This window comes from Amblyraja radiata, chromosome 24, assembly GCF_010909765.2.
Source record: "Amblyraja radiata isolate CabotCenter1 chromosome 24, sAmbRad1.1.pri, whole genome shotgun sequence".
Lineage (NCBI taxonomy): Eukaryota > Metazoa > Chordata > Chondrichthyes > Rajiformes > Rajidae > Amblyraja > Amblyraja radiata.
In genome coordinates this window covers 6,458,720-6,478,905 of record NC_045979.1, presented here as the reverse complement: position 1 = coordinate 6,478,905, position 20,186 = coordinate 6,458,720, and the positions used below count along the sequence as shown (strand labels likewise).

At 41.9% G+C, this 20,186-nt stretch overlaps 1 protein-coding gene and 1 long non-coding RNA gene across 5 annotated transcripts in view; both read right to left on the bottom strand.

Moving 5' to 3' along the window:
* Positions 1 to 5,721: 5,721 nt before the first annotated feature.
* On the bottom strand, positions 5,722 to 12,118 carry LOC116986592. Its single transcript, XR_004415520.1, has 3 exons — positions 12,040 to 12,118; positions 11,232 to 11,235; positions 5,722 to 5,735 (listed from the first exon to the last, which is right to left on the bottom strand). It is a non-coding gene; the product is annotated as an uncharacterized LOC116986592 (long non-coding RNA).
* A 1,886-nt stretch (positions 12,119 to 14,004) lies between these two features.
* Positions 14,005 to 20,186, bottom strand: part of bcas2 (BCAS2 pre-mRNA processing factor) — a 48,196-nt gene continuing 42,014 nt past the window's right edge. For all 4 annotated transcript variants that reach the window (XM_033042323.1, XM_033042325.1, XM_033042324.1 and 1 more), the window contains one exon: positions 14,005 to 14,527. In XM_033042323.1, the coding sequence (XP_032898214.1) occupies positions 14,401 to 14,527 (127 nt within the window). In that variant the 3' untranslated portion in view covers positions 14,005 to 14,400. The remainder of the gene's footprint in view (positions 14,528 to 20,186) is intronic.

Sequence of the window (20,186 nt, the reverse complement as noted above, 5' to 3'; positions counted from 1 at the left end):
CATAATGTGTGCATTTAAACATCAACACATGATTGATCATCTTATAAGGCACATGGATCTAGCAATTACTGACTTTAAAAGGTACAGTGTTTCACATGACTTTATTTTAAAAATTCTTAAATTTAGTTTTTAGTTTTAATGATACAGCACGGAAACAGACCCTTCGGCCCATCGAGTCTGCACCGCCCAGCGATCCCCACACATTAACACAATCCTACACACCACAGGTCACAGGGAGAACATACAAGCTCCATACAGACAGCACCCGTAGTCGGGGTCGAACCCAGGTCTCCAGCGCTGCGAGAACTGTAAAGCCCCTGTCCCACTTAGGAGACCTAATCAGCAACCTCTGGTGACCTTGCCCGCCACCCAAGGTTTCCATTAGGTCACCGGAGGTTTTGGTCACTCTCCCTAATGGTCGAAAGTGGTTTCCGCGTGGAGAGAGAGGGAATGTAAGGGTTACTTGAAATTAGGGAAATCAATATTCATACCGTTGTGTTGGAAGTTGTTGAAACAAAATATGAGGTACTGCTCCTCCAATTTGCGTTTGGCCTCACTCTGACAGTGGAGGAGGCCCAGGACAGAAAGGCCAGTGTGGGAATGGGAAGGGTAGTTAAAGTGTTTAGTAACTGAGAGATCGTGTAGGCCAAGGCGGACTGAGCGAAGGTGTTCAGTGAAGCGATCGCCCAGTCTGCGCGTGGTCTCACCGATATATAGTCCACACCTGGAACAGCAGATGCAGTAGATGAGGTTGAAGCACCTCCTCCCTGATCATTGTTGCTGGCTTTGATTTATTCTTTTTGTGCCTTTCATTATTTTTTTCTTTGTAACTTTCCATACCTCGAGCTTCCCTCCCTCCTGACTCGCAATCTGAAGAAGGGGTTCCACCCGAAACATCACCTATTCCTTTTCTCCAGAGATACTGCCTGACCCGCTGAGTTACTCCAGCATTTAGTGCCTATCTTCGGTGTAAACCAGCATCTGCAGTTCCTTCCTACACAAAAATACAATGGTATCAGGTAACATCTGTGGAAAGGGAAACTGAATCAAATCTGGTCAGATTAATGACCATTCATCAGAACTGGGAAATAGTTTGGGATCTTAATTGCCCATGTAAATTATTCCTAATGTGTATAGGTGGCAGGAGAATTGGCGGGTATGGTAATTGATAGGCATAACCTGCTGATATTTGCAGCATTTTCTATTTTTATTTCAGATTTACAGCATTTACAGTTTTTGCTTTAGGACGTGTATCCCATCCATCAATGTTGTGAATAAAATGCCTGCCACTCTCTACCTAACAGTCGCAAGAAGAATTATCTTAATTTCATAGAATATTGCACCTCAGGAAGTTGGTGTCCCATCTTTTTGAGGGATCCCAGCATTCCTGAGAATTGGATAGCAACTGAAGGTTTTCTATTTGTTCCCCTACCATTCTCTTTACAGAAAAATGCTTTCTATCCTGCCTAGTGCACCAATTTCATTGCTTTTTCAATATCCCGCAGTCTCAGGAGTTATTCTCACCTTCCCAATTAATGGATAAGTCAGGGTGCGGCTGCTGCACTAATTAAAACTTACCACAGAGCAGTTTGAAGAGCGAGGCCTAAAATTCTCAACCTTTTCATTGAAGCAGGAGTCTATTTTCTTGTATTTATGAGCAAAATGAATTTAAATGCACAGGCACTCGGAGTTTTGCTTAGCATAATCATACTTGATCCACTGACTGTACATAGCTTTTATATCTAGTGGAAAGATTGGACTTCTCGTCTAAGGCAGTGAGATAGCTTGATCCGTTTGACAAGAGACTGTCGCAATCAGCATCAAACTGGTGCGTTCAACCATTCAACTGAAACAAGGCTAAGCTGGTAGGACACCCGGGAATCAATTAGAATTACACCTCTGCAACTCATTGAGGTTCAAAACTGGGTGAGTGATTAGATCAGAGCCCCTGAACCTAAATCAACCCAAATGAAGGAGAATGCCTGTGTATAATTCATCAGCTGACTAATGTAATTTGTGTTCTGGTCTGGATCTCGCTGTTGAGATCGGGGATTACTGTGGAGCCAATTTATGCTTCAGTTGTACAAAAACCAACAAAAAGACTTCCTTACAAGCACAATTATGTTGATTTCTAATGTGCCTATTCCGATATATATGTTGTGGGGCATTTTGACAAGTGGACCATTTAACAAAATGTGTGTAGAATTCTGAGAGGCATGTATAGGGTAGATAGTAGAACACATTTCCTCATAGCAGAAGGTGTCTAAAATGAGAGGGCATAAGGGTAAGGGGTAAGAAGTTTAGAGAGGAGCTGAGCAAGAACTTTTTTACCCAGTTGATGCTAGGAATCTGGAAGCATTGCCTGAGGGGATGCGAGAGGCAGAAACTTTCACAACATTTGGAAAATATCTAGGCAAGGACTTGAAGCAACAATGCTGAGATGGCCACAAACCAAACGCTGGTAAATGAGCTTGGTGTGAATGGGTAATTGCTGGTTGGCATGGACATGGTGGGCTGAAGGCCCTGTTACTATGGTTGCATGACTCTATAACTGTGGATTAACCCATGAAGAGGTAAAACACCATTGTTAGTCAGGCAGCAATGAGTAATTGTGATGTGCCGTACTTCCTTCTTTACAACATAATTTATGGCTCAGAAGTGCATAACAGTAGTTCATTAAGGGCACAACAGTCAACACTGTCTATTATCCATTACTGCTTTATCCAGTTGATTCATCAGCCAAAACACCCCTGAATAATCTCCTCACCAACTATCTTTGCATCCGACCCTTTGTTCATCCTTACAAGCCTCCTGGTGGGAGACCTGAGTGTGCAGCCACGTTCCTGGCTGAAGCTCGAAACCAGGGAATCCCTCAACAGGGGCCACAGTCTTAGAATAAGGGGGAGGCCATTTAAGGTGAGGTGAGTTATTGATTGGGGACGATCAGCCATGATCACAATGTGAACCACACATGAGGCTGCGCCGCCCAAAACACGGGCAGTTTAAGTGCGACCGCATTCTGCTGGGCGGGCGAGTCGTCAAAGTTCTCATCGGTGTACATGGCGAGAAGAAATCCAAAAAACATTCTGATCGTCGGGGTCACCAAATGTAGTGAGGCCAGATGGGTCGAGCAAAATTATTTTTACTTTTAATAAAAACGAACGAAAACCCGTGAAGTACGCTTGCCTGACTGCACTAACAATAATAGCTCCTGTTGCTGGGCGGAGCACTGACTAACTGACAAACCCCAAAAGCCCGCAAAAAACAATATCCCGCGGTCACATGACCGCGCCAACCAATGAAGAGGGTTCTGCCCTCTCCACCCCACCACTAGGTGCCGCTACAACAGGCTAAATCCACTGAAAACCAAAGATCCTATTGCAAGCAAGATAGACCACTCCTTCGAAATGCAATGGCCTGATGTGTATTACGAAACGGAGCGGAACGTGGGCCTTTTTTTCATCCATTTCAGTAACTCGACCCGACCCGACTCGCAGTGTAATCAGCTTTGCGGGGGAACAGTTTGTAAATTATAATTCTGAAAATGAGAAGATTTTTCCCAAATAACTCTTATTTTTACGAGGATGTTTCCGTAACCGGCTTCCATCTCTGCAAGAGTATCCTATGGGATCTTTGGTGCGGAGACGGAAGCCGGTTACGGAAATAGGGCCGAAAATTGCCCATGACCGTACTACGTCTTTTTCGTCGAGTGATTTATCTTGCTTGCTATATGATCTTTGCTGAAAACGAATGACTCTTTCAGTGGCCTGTTAAGTAGACCCATTACAATACCTCTTTCTGGGTTTGGAGGAGCTTGGGTTAGGAACCGGCAAGGTTCTGAAACATCTTCCACACCTGAAGTATCTGTGTTCATCAGTTCCATCCGTTTGAACCTCCCTAATTTCAAATCTTCTGCCGTTCATGCCATCAGCTGAGTAGGTGCTAAGCTCTGAATTCACTGCATGAATCTCGCCACTATTCCGTCTCCATAAAGCCCTCTTTATAACCTATCTCCGTGAGCAAGCTTTCTTCCTTTTTGTTTTAATACTACTTTATGCGGCCTGGTGTACCAAGGTAGTGAAAAGCTTTTGCTAAAGCCCTTATATCAATAAAAGTTGCTGTTATTATAAATAAATTACTGTAAATCCTAACATTTTTGTTGAGTTTCCTCCACTTTCCGTTTGGCCTAATCATAAAGGCATTCCCCACAAACCATTCGTAATTCTCAAAGTGTTCAGGATACTTGCTATGCAGGAAGGACATCAATCATTGAGTGAATGCTTAACGTGTGCATTTGACACTGAATTTTGTGAGCAGTGGATTTTTAATCGGAGACGTGTCTGCATGCGTGTTTACTGTATGCCTCTGTAATGCTTCCTGCTGCTTCTTCACTGGGAACATGCTGAGTGCCCAGGACATCTTTCACCTCGCATTGGCACTGATGGTACAAGTTTGCAGATTGGCTCTTGATCACTGAGGGGAGTCGATTCAGACAATTTAATGGCATGCTCTCATTCACAACAGGAGGGCCTTGTCCAGTTAGGTTGCCATGGGGAATCTGCAGGTTCCTGTTTAAGCCACTCAGTCTTAAAAGAGAAATTAGATCAAAAGATCACAGCTATGCTCCATCTTGTCAGGTCCAAGCTTTTTTGTTGCCATGCCAGTTTTCCACCTTTCATCTCCTCAAAGGGTCGATCTTGCTGAGATTCAGTCTCGAATAGAGGGAGGGATAGAGAGAAAGAAAAAGGAGGTGGGGTAGCGTTGCTGATTAGAGAGGAGATTAACGCAATGGAAAGGAAGGACATTAGTTTGGAGGATGTGGAATCGGTATGGGTAGAGCTGCGAAACACTAAGGGGCAGAAAACGCTGGTGGGTGTTGTGTACAGGCCACCTAACAGTAGTAGTGAAGTTGGAGATGGTATCAAACAGGAAATTAGAAATGCGTGCGACAAAGGCAAAACCATTATAATGGGTGACTTCAATCTACATATAGATTGGGTGAATCAAATTGGCAGGGGTGCTGAGGAAGAGGATTTCTTGGAATGTATGCGGGATAGTTATCTAAATCAACATGTAGAGGAACCAACGAGAGAGCAGGCTATTTTAGACTGGGTATTGAGTAATGAGGAAGGGTTAGTTAGCAGTCTTGTTGTACGTGCCCCCTTGGGCAAGAGTGACCATAATATGGTTGAGTTCTTCATTAGGATGGAGAGTGACATTGTTAATTCAGAAACAATGGTTCTGAACTTAAAGAAAGGTAACTTTGAGGGTATGAGACGTGAATTGGCCAAGATTGACTGGCAATTAATTCTAAAAGGGTTGACGGTGGATATGCAATGGAAGACATTTAAAGACTGCATGGATGAACTACAAAAATTGTTCATCCCAGTTTGGCAAAAGAATAAATCAGGGAAGGTAGTACATCCGTGGATAACAAGGGAAATCAGGGATAGTATCAAAGCGAAGGATGATGCGTACAAATTAGCCAGAAAAAGCAGCCTACCGGAGGACTGGGAGAAATTCAGAGACCAGCAGAGGAGGATAAAGGACTTAATTAGGAAAGGAAAAATAGATTATGAAAGAAAACTGGCAGGGAACATAAAAACTGACTGCAAAAGTTTTTATAGATATGTGAAAAGAAAGAGATTAGTTAAAACAAATGTAGGTCCTTTGCAGTCAGAAACAGGTGAGTTGATCATGGGGAACAAGGATATGGCGGACCAATTGAATAACTACTTTGGTTCCGTCTTCACTAAGGAAGACATAAATAATCTGCCGGAAATAGCAGGGTCAAAGGAGTTGGAGGAATTGAGTGAAATCCAGGTTAGCCGGGAAGTGGTGTTGGGTAAATTGAATGGATTAAAGGCCGATAAATCCCCAGGGCCAGATAGGCTGCATCTCAGAGTACTTAAGGAAGTAGCTCCAGAAATAGTGGATGCATTAGTAATAATCTTTCAAAACTCTTTAGATTCTGGAGTAGTTCCTGAGGATTGGTGGGTAGCAAACGTAACCCCACTTTTTAAGAAGGGAGGGAGAGAGAAAACGGGTAATTACAGACCAGTTAGTCTAACATCGGTAGTGGGGAAACTGCTAGAGTCAGTTATTAAAGATGGGATAGCAGCACATTTGGAAAGTGGTGAAATCATTGGACAAAGTCAGCATGGATTTACAAAAGGTAAATCATGTCTGACGAATCTTATAGAATTTTTCGAGGATGTAACTAGTAGCGTGGATAGGGGAAAACCAGTGGATGTGGTGTATCTGGACTTCCAGAAGGCTTTCGACAAGGTCCCACATAAGAGATTAGTATACAAACTTAAAGCACACGGCATTGGGGGTTCAGTATTTCAGTTTTCAGTGGGCGACAGATGGCACAATGGGCTAAGTGTTCGGCTGGCAACCGGAAGGTAGCCGGTTCGAATCCCGCTTGGAGTGCATACTGTCGTTGTGTCCTTGGGCAAGACACTTCACCCACCTTTGCCTGTGTGTGAATGTGTGTGAATGTGTGTGAGTGATTGGTGGTGGTCGGAGGGGCCGTAGGCGCAGATTGGCAGCCACGCTTCCGTCAGTCTGCCCCAGGGCAGCTGTGGCTACAGAAGTAGCTTACCACCACCGAGTGTGACTGAGGAGTGAATGAATAATGCGATGTAAAGCGCCTTGAGTATTAGAAAGGCGCTATATAAATCCCATCCATTATTATTATTAGTATTGATGTGGATAGAGAACTGGCTGGCAAACAGGAAGCAAAGAGTAGGAGTAAACGGGTCCTTTTCACAATGGCAGGCAGTGACTAGTGGGGTACCGCAAGGCTCAGTGCTGGGACCCCAGCTATTTACAATATATATTAATGATCTGGATGAGGGAATTGAAGGCAATATCTCCAAGTTTGCGGATGACACTAAGCTGGGGGGCAGTGTTAGCTGTGAGGAGGATGCTAGGAGACTGCAAGGTGACTTGGATAGGCTGGGTGAGTGGGCAAATGTTTGGCAGATGCAGTATAATGTGGATAAATGTGAGGTTATCCATTTTGGTGGCAAAAACAGGAAAGCAGACTATTATCTAAATGGTGGCCGACTAGGAAAAGGGGAGATGCAGCGAGACCTGGGTGTCATGGTACACCAGTCATTGAAAGTAGGCATGCAGGTGCAGCAGGCAGTGAAGAAAGCGAATGGTATGTTAGCTTTCATAGCAAAAGGATTTGAGTATAGGAGCAGGGAGGTTCTACTGCAGTTGTACAGGGTCTTGGTGAGACCACACCTGGAGTATTGCGTACAGTTTTGGTCTCCAAATCTGAGGAAGGACATTATTGCCATAGAGGGAGTGCAGAGAAGGTTCACCAGACTGATTCCTGGGATGTCAGGACTGTCTTATGAAGAAAGACTGGATAGACTTGGTTTATACTCTCTAGAATTTAGGAGATTGAGAGGGGATCTTATAGAAACTTATAAAATTCTTAAGGGGTTGGACAGGCTAGATGCAGGAAGATTGCTCCCGATGTTGGGGAAGTCCAGGACAAGGGGTTACAGCTTAAGGATAAGGGGGAAATCCTTTAAAACCGAGATGAGAAGAACTTTTTTCACACAGAGAGTGGTGAATCTCTGGAACTCTCTGCCACAGAGGGTAGTCGAGGCTAGTTCATTGGCTATATTTAAGAGGGAGTTAGATGTGGCCCTTGTGGCTAAGGGGATCAGAGGGTATGGAGAGAAGGCAGGTACGGGATACTGAGTTGGATGATCAGCCATGATCATATTGAATTGCGGTGCAGGCTCGAAGGGCCGAATGGCCTACTCCTGCACCTAATTTCTATGTTTCTATGAATTGCTGTCAGCTGATTTCCACTGTCAACCCTAGGGGTCAGGGGAAGTAGAGCACTGAAAGAGATTCCCTCTACATCAGCCCCTCCAGCATAGACTTTACTCTCGGCCAGTGTCCGTACACATGTACAGCCCTCCAAGCGACATCAAGAAGTGAGGAGCAATTTGTCTTTTATCCTGAAGACAGACACAAAAAGCTAGAGTAACTCAGGGACAGGCAGCATCACTGGATGGAAGGAATGTGTGGCTTTTCGGGTCGAGATCTTTCTTCCGACTTTATCCTGTTGTCGGGGTGAGGGATGCTGAACCTTACCTTGAATGCGAGTCAGAGCTGGGTTATCTAGCCAGCCTGACAACTGATGGAGCAGCATAGGAGCACAGGTTGCGAGAGGTCAACAAGTCCCATGATCAATCAGTCTGTGATATTGGCTCCATTTTTTGTTCTCCATTCTCACAGCCTCACCTGCTGAGCTCTCTTCTGCAACATTTTATCTCCTTTGCATTATCGCTCTAACTGTTGCCATTAACTTGTCAACCGCTACTTACAGTGCCCTCCATAATGTTTGGGACAAAGACCCATCATTTATTTATTTGCTTCTGTACTCCACAATTTGAGATTTGTAATAGAAAAAATCACAAATGGTTAAAGTGCACATTGTCAGATTTTATTAAAGGCCATTTTGGTTTCACTATGTAGAAATTACAGCTGTGTTTATACATAGTCCCCCCATTTCAGGGCACCATAATGTTGGGGACACATGGCTTCACAGGCGTTTGTAATTGCTTAGGTGTGTTTAAATGCCTCCTTAATGCAGGTATAAGAGCATTCTCAGCATCTAGTCTTTCCTCCAGTCTTTCCATCACCTATGGAAACTTTTATTGCTGTTTATCAACAAGATGACCACAGTTGTGCCAATGAAAGTCAAATTAGCCATTACGAGACTGGGAAACACGAATGAAACTGTTAGAGACATCAGCCAAACCTTAGGCTTACCAAAATCAACTGTTTGGAACATCATTAAGAAGAAAGAGAGTACTGGTGAGCTTACTAATCACAAAGGGATTGGCAGGCCTAGGAAGACCTCTACAGCTGATGACTCTCTATAATAACGAAAAATCCCCAAACACCTGTCCCGACAGATCAGAAACATTCTTCAGGAGTCAGGTGTGTATTTGTCAATGACCACTGTTCACAAAACACTTCATCAATGGAAATACAGAGGCTAAATGGCAGGATGCAAACCACTGGTTAGCTGCAAAAATAGGATGGCCAGATTACAGTTTGCCAAGAAGCACTTAAAAGAGCAACCACAATTCTGGAAAAAGGACGTGGACAAATGAGACGAAGATTAATTTATATCAGAGTGCTGGCAAGAGCAAAGTATGGGGGAGAGAAGGAACTGCCCAAGATCCAAAGCATACCATCTCATCTGTGAAACACAGTGGTGGGGGTGTTATGGCCTGGGCATGTATGGCTGCTGAAGGTACTGACTCACTTATCTTCATTGATGATACAACTGCTGATGGTAGTAGCATAATGAATTCTGAAGTGTATAGACACATCCTATCTGCTCAAGTTCAAACAAATGCCTCAAAACTCATTGGCCGACGATTCAGTCTACAGCAAGACAATGATTCCAAACAGGTACACAAAAAAGCTGGAGAAACTCAGCGGGTGCAGCAGCATCTATGGAGCGAAGGAAATAGGCAACGTTTCGGGCCGAAACCCTTCTTCATTGTGACATACTGCTAAAGCAACAAAGGAGTTTTTCAAAGCTAATAGATGGTCAATTCTTGAGTGGCCAAGTCAATCACCCAATCTGAACCCAATTGAGCATACCTTTTATATGCTGAAGAGAAAACTGAAGGGGACTAGTCCCCAAATCAAGCATAAGCTGCATGGCTGCAATACAGGCCTGGCAGATCATCACCAGAGAAGACACCAGCAACTGGTGATGTCCATGAAGCAGTCATTGCATACAAAGGATATGCAACAAAATACTAAACATGACTACTTTCATTTACATGACATTGCTGTATCCCAAACATTATGGTACCCTGAAATGGGGGCACTATGTAAACACTACTGTAATTTCTACATGGTGAAACTAAAAAGTATAAAAATGGCATTAATAAAAATCCTGAACACAGGAAAATTAAGCTGCCAGTATCTTGGCAGCATAGCCTTGAAAAGAACACTGAACTCTCTAGTTAGATAAGAGACAGAACTTGGATGAGTGACAACTCGAAAGAACATGGAGATCTGTGTAATCAGATAAGAGCCAGTACTTGGATGAGTGACAACTTGAAAGAACTTCCTAGAATATTTTTGAAATAGCTTTTCAGTTTTAACAAATACTAACCTTCGAACATTGAAACGAAATTAGTGCAAAAAACAGGCAAAATACACATCGGGTACACAAATTTAATCCGAGAGGAGTTAGCCAAAGTGGCGCAACCTCCCTCATTCCAAAAAAATCGTGCAAAACATTAGAGACGTCTCTCTGTATTAAGTTTACATTCCCATCCCTTATCTGACAAAAGCCGTTCTGTTTAAAAGAATCTTTGTTTCTGTGGGGACCAATTTGGAGAATTATCAAGCTAGAAAATTCCCCTGGCAGATTTTGTGAACTGGGACCGGGAAGGTCTACAAAAGTAGTCTTCTGTTGTAGTGAGAATTTAAAATGAACAAAGGGAGTAGTTTAATGTAATGGTAGGCAGGCTAATGTTCAAAATAGGAGTGGTCTGAGCTATGATTGGCCACCTCCCCCTTCTTCTAAAGATAGGGTCGCCATTGCAGACATAGGATCTCGATAGGACCTCGAGAGGACTTACTGGTACCGGCATTGTTCTCCGAACTCTTATCAGCGCTTTCTTTCTCTGCCTTAGCCCTTATCTCCTATTACTCTGCCCACTGGCATTCCATCTGAAGTTCTTTCCATTCTTTTAATAGCTCTGTCTTTATTCCACAATTCAATTTCTCTTTTACAGGCGTAATTCATCCAACCACTATCTCGCATCTCCACCCATTTCTTTCTGCTTCACTCTCTCTCTCTGCCTTCAATAGTCTCCACATTCCATGTGCCTCCTACTGGCCAAGACACATTACTCAAATGTTTGGTCAATTTATAATTCAATATTCTATAATCCTTGTTGTTCTTATGAAACAAATAACACATGTTGTACAGCCGTCTTTCCGTCACTCATATCCAAATTATTTCCATGTCTATCCAAGCTTCCACATCACTTCTTAGTACACAAATTGTAACAAACTTTTTCAGCCTGTTAAGCCCAATCCTTTATTTGTAACAAACCTTTGCAGTCTGTAAAGTCCAATCTGGCTACTCTCTCTGGTAACAAATTCACAACGGTCTTTTCAAAACACTGTCTCTTCAAGACACATTGTCTTTTCAATACACTTCTTTTCAAGACACCTTGTCTTTCCAATACACATTAGTGACAAAGACTTTATAGTCTGCCGTGTCCAATCCTTTAATTGTGACAAAACCTCTTTAGTCTGCTGTGCCCAATCCTTTATACATTTCTAATACACAAGGCAATCCTTTACACAAGTGGTCTTGCCATCGCTGTCTGCTTCTAAGGATCTTGTCTGGAACCAGACCAACCTCAGACTGAAGAGTTTTTTTTACCGGCAGCTTCTTCAGGAGGCCAGACGCAAAGGGTCCGACTAGAGCTCAGTTTTCTCCCCTTCAAATCCCGGTCAACTACACCCTCTTACTCAGTCATCTGCCTACTATGCCAAATGTCAAAGTTCCTTTCTTAAAAAGCAGATAGCAACAAAAACTGTTAATGGTAAACCATGGCAATCTTTAATTGATTCATCAGACGGGAGTGGCAAAGATCTACAATGAGCACAAACGTTGCACAGTGCTTCTCGGGCTCCACTCACTGAACAAAGGAAAGTTAGCACAATTATACATTTTTTAATCAGTAAAACACTCCTACCAAGTCTGAATATGGCATGACTGAAAAATTCTGTAGCCTTTCACAATATAGGAAAGCTGGGTCCAAATCAAGCTCATCCAATAACAAGTTATTACTTATCTCTGGAGCGTCAGCTATTTTTTTCAATCTTGTCTTCTTTATGACCTTGAATGAAGCACATGTTATTACTGCATGCTGCCATTTTAATGCCTTTATGGAAAAGACAACCTGCCCTCCATTTGTGTTCCATATAATTTACAAAGTCATTCAGACTTGGCACCAAGCCATTCTTTTGTCTACTAGATCATGCTTTTATAGAAGAACGACTCCATCTTAGATTTGACTATTAGCTCTTTCACACAGACCACAAAACAAAAGAAACATTTGGATAGAGACAGGGCAATTGAGAGAAATATACTGCATGCAAATGTGAACCAATCTCTTCTTTTCACAAGCAGATTGATAAGGTAGGCATGACTTAGATATCAAATGTGATATTGAGGGATTGAATAATGAAATGTGAAAGATCATGAATAACCTAATCAGACACAGATTATGCTCATAATGATCTGATGATCAGATGATGCCCATGATTTGTGTGGACTGTTTTCTTAAAAGGAAACAGAAGAGAGCAAAGGCACTACTATATAGAAGTTAAAATGGATAGGAAAGGGACTTGTGGCAAAAGATTGGCAGATTAATAATAATAATAATAATTTTATTTATGGACACCTAATGTGTTTCCAGTACTGAATAAATGAGACGAGGGATGTGAAAACCAATTAGTTTACCGTTAGCAGTAGGAATAATGAAATTGGTATTCAAAGAAAGAAAATCTGAAAACTGAAAATAAAGTCGGCATCGATTTCAAAAGAATAGTCTTGCCCATCCTTTTGAATTATTTGAAATAAATTAGGGCACAGTCAACGCGTAATAAAATAGAACTTTATTTATCCCAGGCAAAAAATTGGTCTGCCAACATGGGGATGTGCAGACTAGTGAGGAGAGGGGTGGGGGTGGGGGTTGGGGGTTGGGATCAGTCTACCCCACGACAGGAGAGGAGTTGTACAGTTTGATGGCCAAAGGGAAACAGGATCTCTTGTGCAGGCTCTTGTGCTTCATCTTGGTGGAACCAGTCTGTTGCTGAAGGTTATCCTTAGGTTGACCAGTGTGTTAGGGAGTGGGTGAGCTGTATTGTCCAAGATGGTCTGAAGTTTGAGGAGCATCCTCCCCTCCAAGACCACCTCTAATGATTCCAATTCCATTCCCAGGATTGTTTTGGGTCTGCACTTTTTTGGGATGGTTATTTTGTTTTTTGTTTAGAAGAAATTACTAAATGCTGCTTCATGCAGGAGGACAGTGGAGGTAAGAGTAGGCAGTATCATCCGTTGAGCATACTCAGCTGTTCAATAAGCACATTTGATCAACGTCACAGTTCTGCATGATCCTCACAACTCCTAATTACTTCAAAATCCATCACAACCTCCAGCTCTCAGTGGTACGGAATTCCAAAAATAAGCAAACCTCAGTGGTTCCTCTTCATCCCAGACTAAATGATCCCTTAGATCAGTGGGGCACAATTTCTATGAGGCAATCTGAAACACTTTTGCTGAGCTCTGTTTGGTGCATGATTAAAACCCAGATTTAAACCCAAAGTGCCCACAGTAAATTCAACCCTGAACCCAGTCTGAGACCTTGTATTTTTCTCCCCATACAGACCTGTTCCAGCCTAAATATTTTGCAGAACACCAGTCCTGACACTGAATCAGATGAGTCTCCACCCAAAAACCACTCCAATCTCAGCCGAGTCATTTATCCACCCCCTCATGGCCAAATGTCACCATCTGATCCTGGCACTGAAACTAGTACCAGGGAGAGGGCAATTGCAGGCAGTGTTCCCTGTCCACTCTCAGAGTGAGGCATTGCCACCCCATGTGCATACCCAGCCAAGACTAAAGTTGACATCCAAAATACCTCAGCCACCCCACATGATATTTGCTCAGCAGCTCCCAAGCTAAATGTTTATCTAACACAGAAGCATATCCTTACACAAAATGAATGTCACACATGTATTTGCTCTTAGCAAACTCATGTAGGTAGACAGGATGTTCTGGAGCAAGTTTCACCAATGCTCTCCAAATACATTTTGATGAAAGGACACCCAATGACTTTTCCCAGACTGATGGCAGTTTGTGAATAATCAGGTATTTAACCTGTTTAGATAGCAATAACAAGCACTCTGAGCTCTCAACACGTTCAGCATTTTATTTGCAAATATTCAACTATAAAAATGTAATACAAATTCTATTAACATTTTACGACAGATAATTAATCCTGAGAAGTAGACTGTTTTGGAAACCACAGTTGGTGTGTTGGTCAAAAAGGATAAACAACCCAAATTGCTGCAAGTACACAACAGGCAATTATCTAACACATGGGGAGAAGACAGAAAATAAAGTGTTTTTTGGGCCACTTCAAAATTGAGCTTAAGAATACTGTTCTACTCAGTTTAAAACACACATGAAATACAACAAAAACCAAATCCCATTTACATGATTACCATGACTATTGTATAAATGGGAACAATAATTCACTTTGAAGACAAGCACTGAACAATATGCAGTCAGTACTCCATTGATCATCAGAAGTCCTGTCGAATATTTTCTTTGTTCTCATCCCCTTGCTGTTGTTTCATCTTCTTTATTTCACCTTCGAGCTGGACAATCGCTCTCTCAATCTCGTAGTTCTTGCTAACTAACGCTACCCAGCTGGAACAGAAGAGTGAAGAGAGCTGTTTAATCTTGAAAATTAGATTTATTGTTACTGTTGGGATAAAGACTGATCGCTCATTTGCTTAGACGATTAATGTATCTGCTCAGAAAACACACCATGGCTCACTTTAATTCCCAGTATTTGCATCAGACATTCTCAATACATGCAAAACCAAATGAACGTTTTCAAATATTTGTTTAAAAAAACAGGTAGTTCTGCTATACTGGAATAATTGCAGCCCAAAGCAACCTCATGTTATTTTCACTACCATTACAAAACCAGTTAGGGCTGTACCGTGGCACAGCAGTAGTTACTGTCTTACAGCGCCAGAGACCTGGGTTCAACCCTAACTTCAGGTGCTCTCTGTACGTAGTTTGTACGTTCTCCCCGTGACCTGTGTGGGTTTTCTCCGGGTGCTCCGGTTTTTCTCCCACATTCCAAAGACGTACAGGTTTTGTAGGTTGATTGGCTTCGGTAAAAGATTGTAAATTGTCCCTTGAGTGTAGTGCTATTGTACGGGGATCGCTGGTCAGCACGGGCTCGGTGGGCAAAGAAGCTGCCTCCATGCTGTACCTTTAAACTAAACTAATTACAAAACCAATTGTGTCAATGGGGAAAATGAAGGTTAGGGGTTAGAGTTTCAGACTCACTATAATAAAGTTATTTCCCCCACAGGATTTTCAAAACTAAAGGTTTGTTTAATAGGTACATTTATATTTGTTACAGAAAGCTAAAAATACTAGAGCTGTAGGGCACATTGTTTAATAGAATATCTGTGCACAAGAATCAATAGAAGTGATCCTTTTCAATTTCTATGGCCACCCAGGGTGAAAGTAGCAGCTGCTTTAAGAGACAATGGTGTCTGAATACTACAGGGATGTTATGTAGAAAGTGATTTTCTTAGACTTTATTCTCTCCAAGACAGCTTTGTTTTCTGCTTGTAAATTTCAAAAGTAACTGAAGTGGTTCTCTAGTTCCTGATCCAAATCGTGTGATAACCAATTCAGCTTGCAACAAAGAGATCCCCAAATTCATCAATCATGTTTATCCAACTTCCGTTATGAAAGCACGCGTTATAGCAGAACTACCTGTACTCAACGCTTGGCTCATTTACTAGACTGCAACATTTCCACACAAGTTAATGACCATGGTGATGATTATTATTATAATTGGCCACAGCCAACTCAATAATAGTATCTACTGTAACCGTTATTCCAGGTGTGGACTCTTATACATCGGCGAGACCAAACGTAGACTGGGTGATTGTGTCGCTGAACACCTTCGCTCGGTCCGCCTGGGCCTACCTGCTCTCCCAATTGCCAAACACTTTAATTGCCCTTCCCATTCCCACACTGACCTTTCAGTTCTGGGCCTCCTCCTTTTGTCAGTGTGCGATCAAATGCAAATTGGAGGAACAGCACCTCATCTTTCGCGTAGGCTATTACAACCCAGCGGTATGAACATTGATTTCCCTAACTTCAGGAAACCTTTGCATCCTCCCCCTTTCCGTCCCTCCCCCACCCTGGTCATTGCACTAGTTTCCCAGTCGTCCTGGTGAATGTAATTGTCTGTAACTCATTTTCACCTGGCCCACAGCTAACAATGGCCTGCTTCCTTTATCATTGTTACTTTTTTTGTATATCTTTCATTCATTTGTTCTATATCTCTTGTTTCCCTTTCCCCAGACTCTCAGTCTGAAAAAAGGGTCTCGACCTATTCCTTTAGCCAGAGATGCTGTCTGACCCACTGAGTTACTCCAGCTTTCTGTGTCTATCTTTGGTTTAAACCAGCATCTGCAATTCCTTCCTACATAATTATATCTATTTCCCTAAAGATGGGACCTTGTCTGAATTTTTCCACTCTTTCCCAATGTGCGGTTCTTAGCACTGGGCCTATCTGGTTAGAACAGAAAAGAACAGGACGGAAAGTTAGGACCTGTGAAATGCAACTGACCTTTATCACACACTACCAATTGCCAGTGAGCATCTGGGAGCTGATAAACTTAAAAAAACAAACTAGCAACAATAGACAACAAGCCTCTCCTTTAACAAATGCTGTAAAAAGCCGAGACCCTTCACATCACAAGGAAAGTACTTAGCCAAATAAGTCATCTGAAAATGCAAGATGCAGACTGATGGTTATACACTCGTTCCACCCACTTATCACAGCCTTTCAAACATTCTCCTTTAACTGTTGGATTCAATTTGTTTTTAGTTTGCAAACGTCTAAGCTCTTTTTCCTTCAGCAGATCCTTCAGTAACAAGTTCCAAGGTCTTTTTTTAGTTAGGTTTATAGTTCAACATGTGAAGCATGTTTTTATTTCCCATTTTCATTTATCTTTTTCAACATTCCCCAACATCCAAATGTACTAAATTATGCAAACTGCAGTACCACTGGGAAACAATGCATAAGTTAAGCAGATGAGTTGACTGATATCACTCCCATGTATTGTCCAGGTGAAGCTCTGCTGGAATATATCAGACAGAACTCTGGAAAAGTACTACCTTAACTGCCAATGTGCCAATGAACAAGGCAAAGACTCAGCTGGTCCATTGTGCCGAGTTGTAGCATGCACAATTGAACTGTGCGGACATTGTTTTGCAGCTAAAAAATGCATTTCTGCTGTGCCACAACCACAGGCAGGATGCAGCAAAAATACTCAAATCATCTTTTGGTAATTGATCAGGAGTCTTGTAATTATGTGTTTTCCTATCAAATTAGCTCCTTTACACCATTTCCTCACCTTGCGCAAAAACAAACTTTTTGACAGAAATGTTAGAAATTAGCACATGGAGCTTATGTCTGCTTACAGATACCACCCTGTATAGGAACAACAAACAATATATACCTTGCATCCCTTAACCAAAACACTCAACTAACAGAAGACAAAGTGGCTGGAGGAACTCAGCAGGTCAGGCAGGATCTTTGGAGAACATGGATGGGTGATGTTTGGGTTGGGACCCTTCTTTAAACAGATTTGGGGGGAGTGGGGGGGGGGGGGGGAAGAAAGCAAGCTAAAAGTGACAAAGCAGGTAATAATTTGATACAAGCGAGGGGGGCTTTTAAATTGGACAAAAGTTAGAGATGACAAGACAGAAGGTGTGAGACAAAAAAATTGAAAGGATGCTAATTGTGAAGCATAGAATTATATAGTTACCTAACATTGGAGAATTCAATGTTCATATCGTTGGTTTGTAAGCTTCAAAGTGGTTCCTCCACTTTGCCTCACTCTGGCAATGCAGGAGGCCCAGGACTGAAAAGTCAATATGGGAATGGGGAGTTAAAATGGTCAGGATCCAGCAGGCCTTGGCAGACCAAGCACTATTTGTAGTTAATATTTTGCTCAATAAGTCAGATTCCATTTATATTCAAAATGATCAGAATAATGACAACACAATCATGTAGGTTGTACACATGGAGAATATTCCAGAGGTTATTTTCTGCAAAAAAAATCCTTCCCAATAGCTTAAACTGTCCTCATAATTACAATATGCATGACAAATGCAAATCAAATGTTGTAAATATCCTAATGAGCAATTACTTTGCTAATTTTTCCCAAAGGCTTTCCACCATATCTAAGATGAAAATCAAAAGCATCACAGCAAGTGGAGAAACTTCCACATTCATTGTAGCACCCATTAGACTCACGTAACCTCAGGACAAAGTTTAAATAACACCCCATCCACCCAGCTAAATACTGAATCTCCTCCAGCACTGGTTCACCTTGATGGCAGAGTGTACACATTCGCAGTGCTACATAATTGATCACCAGGCATAAAATAGACAGTAGGGATAAAATACAATTTTCAAGCTGCCAAGTTGAACTAGAGGTGATGACTCCGGGGTAAATGCTGGGATTTCAACTATATTCTATGTATTAACGACTTGCCTGAAAAGACCAGCATATGTTTGCAGACACTGTAACAATAAGCGCAAAAATACATTCCATGAAGAATACAGTGCAGAGGGATTTAGGCATTTTAAATAGTGGTTAAAAGGATGGTAAATTAATACAAAGTAGACAATGTAAATTAATTCAATGTATTCCACATTAGTGTGAGAAATAGAATTGTATTGAAAGAATGTGATGTTAATTAATTATGGTGTTTGGACAAATCCGGGTGTTCTCATCCGAGAAGGAAAGTTGGTATGTGATCTCAATATGCCAAGTGGCAGAGGGGAACGATGTTAGATGAAGTTAAGAGTAGGAGACTTTCACTAAAGTTATACAGTGAGACAATCGCTAATGCACAACTGTGGTATTTGATCCCTTTGAATGAAGGATACACTTGAACTAAGGCAGTACAGCAAAAGTTAATGGGATGAAGGGGTTGGCCGATGAGAAAGGACTGAGCACAATGGGTCTACGTTCATTGCCGTTTTAAAAGCTGAGGTGATTCTGTTTAAACATAGAATTAATTGCAGCGAGCTTGAGAGAAAGGCAAGTTTAGTCAGGGCATTGATTTAGGATTAAAAAGCAAGAATTTTGGACTATAGAGAAAAGAAGAAAATAAAGGGGATCCTGTACGCAAGTGGAATAGAGGTGAATGGTCGGTTCAGCTGTGGCCTCACTGACTGCAGGACCAGGCTTATGGCATTATATGACCAACTCCTGCAGTCAACCTGCATCTTTATTTACACAGTGCATGGTAGCAACTCCGAGGTTTGTAAGACGGCACCATCTAAATCCCCATCACCTGGATGGACTGCTGGCCCCATGGGAGCCGCTAATCATGAATCATCCCTATTTGAAAGTGTTCACTGCAACATGGGCAAAGTTCTGTAACACTCTACATATCACAAAGACTGCAAGAGTTCAAGAAGGTGGCCCATCACCACTGTTGCGTAGGCGAGAACCAAAACACTAGCCTTTGCAGCAACACATAATCAGAATGAGTGAATTAATAAAAGCAACTAGGTACACACAAGAAGACAAAGGATTTCAAGAGGTATAATTGTGATGGGGTAGGTATCATTTTACACTTCTCCTTATAATTGTGTCAGTCATACAGCACAGAAATGGCCCCTCAGCCCACAATGTCTACACTGACCATTTGGCCCATCTTTACTAGTCCCATTTACCCACCTTTGCTTGCCTATTTAATTTTCTAAATGCCTATTAAACATTATAAATGTTTTCTATTCCACCATCACCTCTGACTGTGCATTCCAAATAACAACCATGTACAAATATTTCCCCCCAGATCCACTTTAAAACTTCTTCCTCTCTCACCTTAAACCAAGCCCTCGTGCTTTTTATACCCACACGCAATGTGCTTTTCAAATATTGTTAGGAAATTATTCTTACACAAATGAAAAAAAGGGGTTCGGTGGTCATTTGCTAAGCTCTGAATTAGTTTGACTTCAACACAATAGATATCATGTATACCATTTCTACAATGGACTAAATTTGGCTGCTTTGGAAAGAACATATGGCAGCAGCTACTGGTTCACTGTGCAGTCCAGAAAGCTTGAGTAGACTGCCTATATTTACCAGCCTGAAAAACAATTTGGGTATGTTACAACAGAGTAAATGTTATCCACAGAATTGCATCACAAAAAGTTAGTAAGCACAAAAGAGACAGGTCAAAATAAGGTGCGGAAGCAGGTAAATAAGACTGGTTAGCACACAACAAAAGCTTTTCACTGTACCTC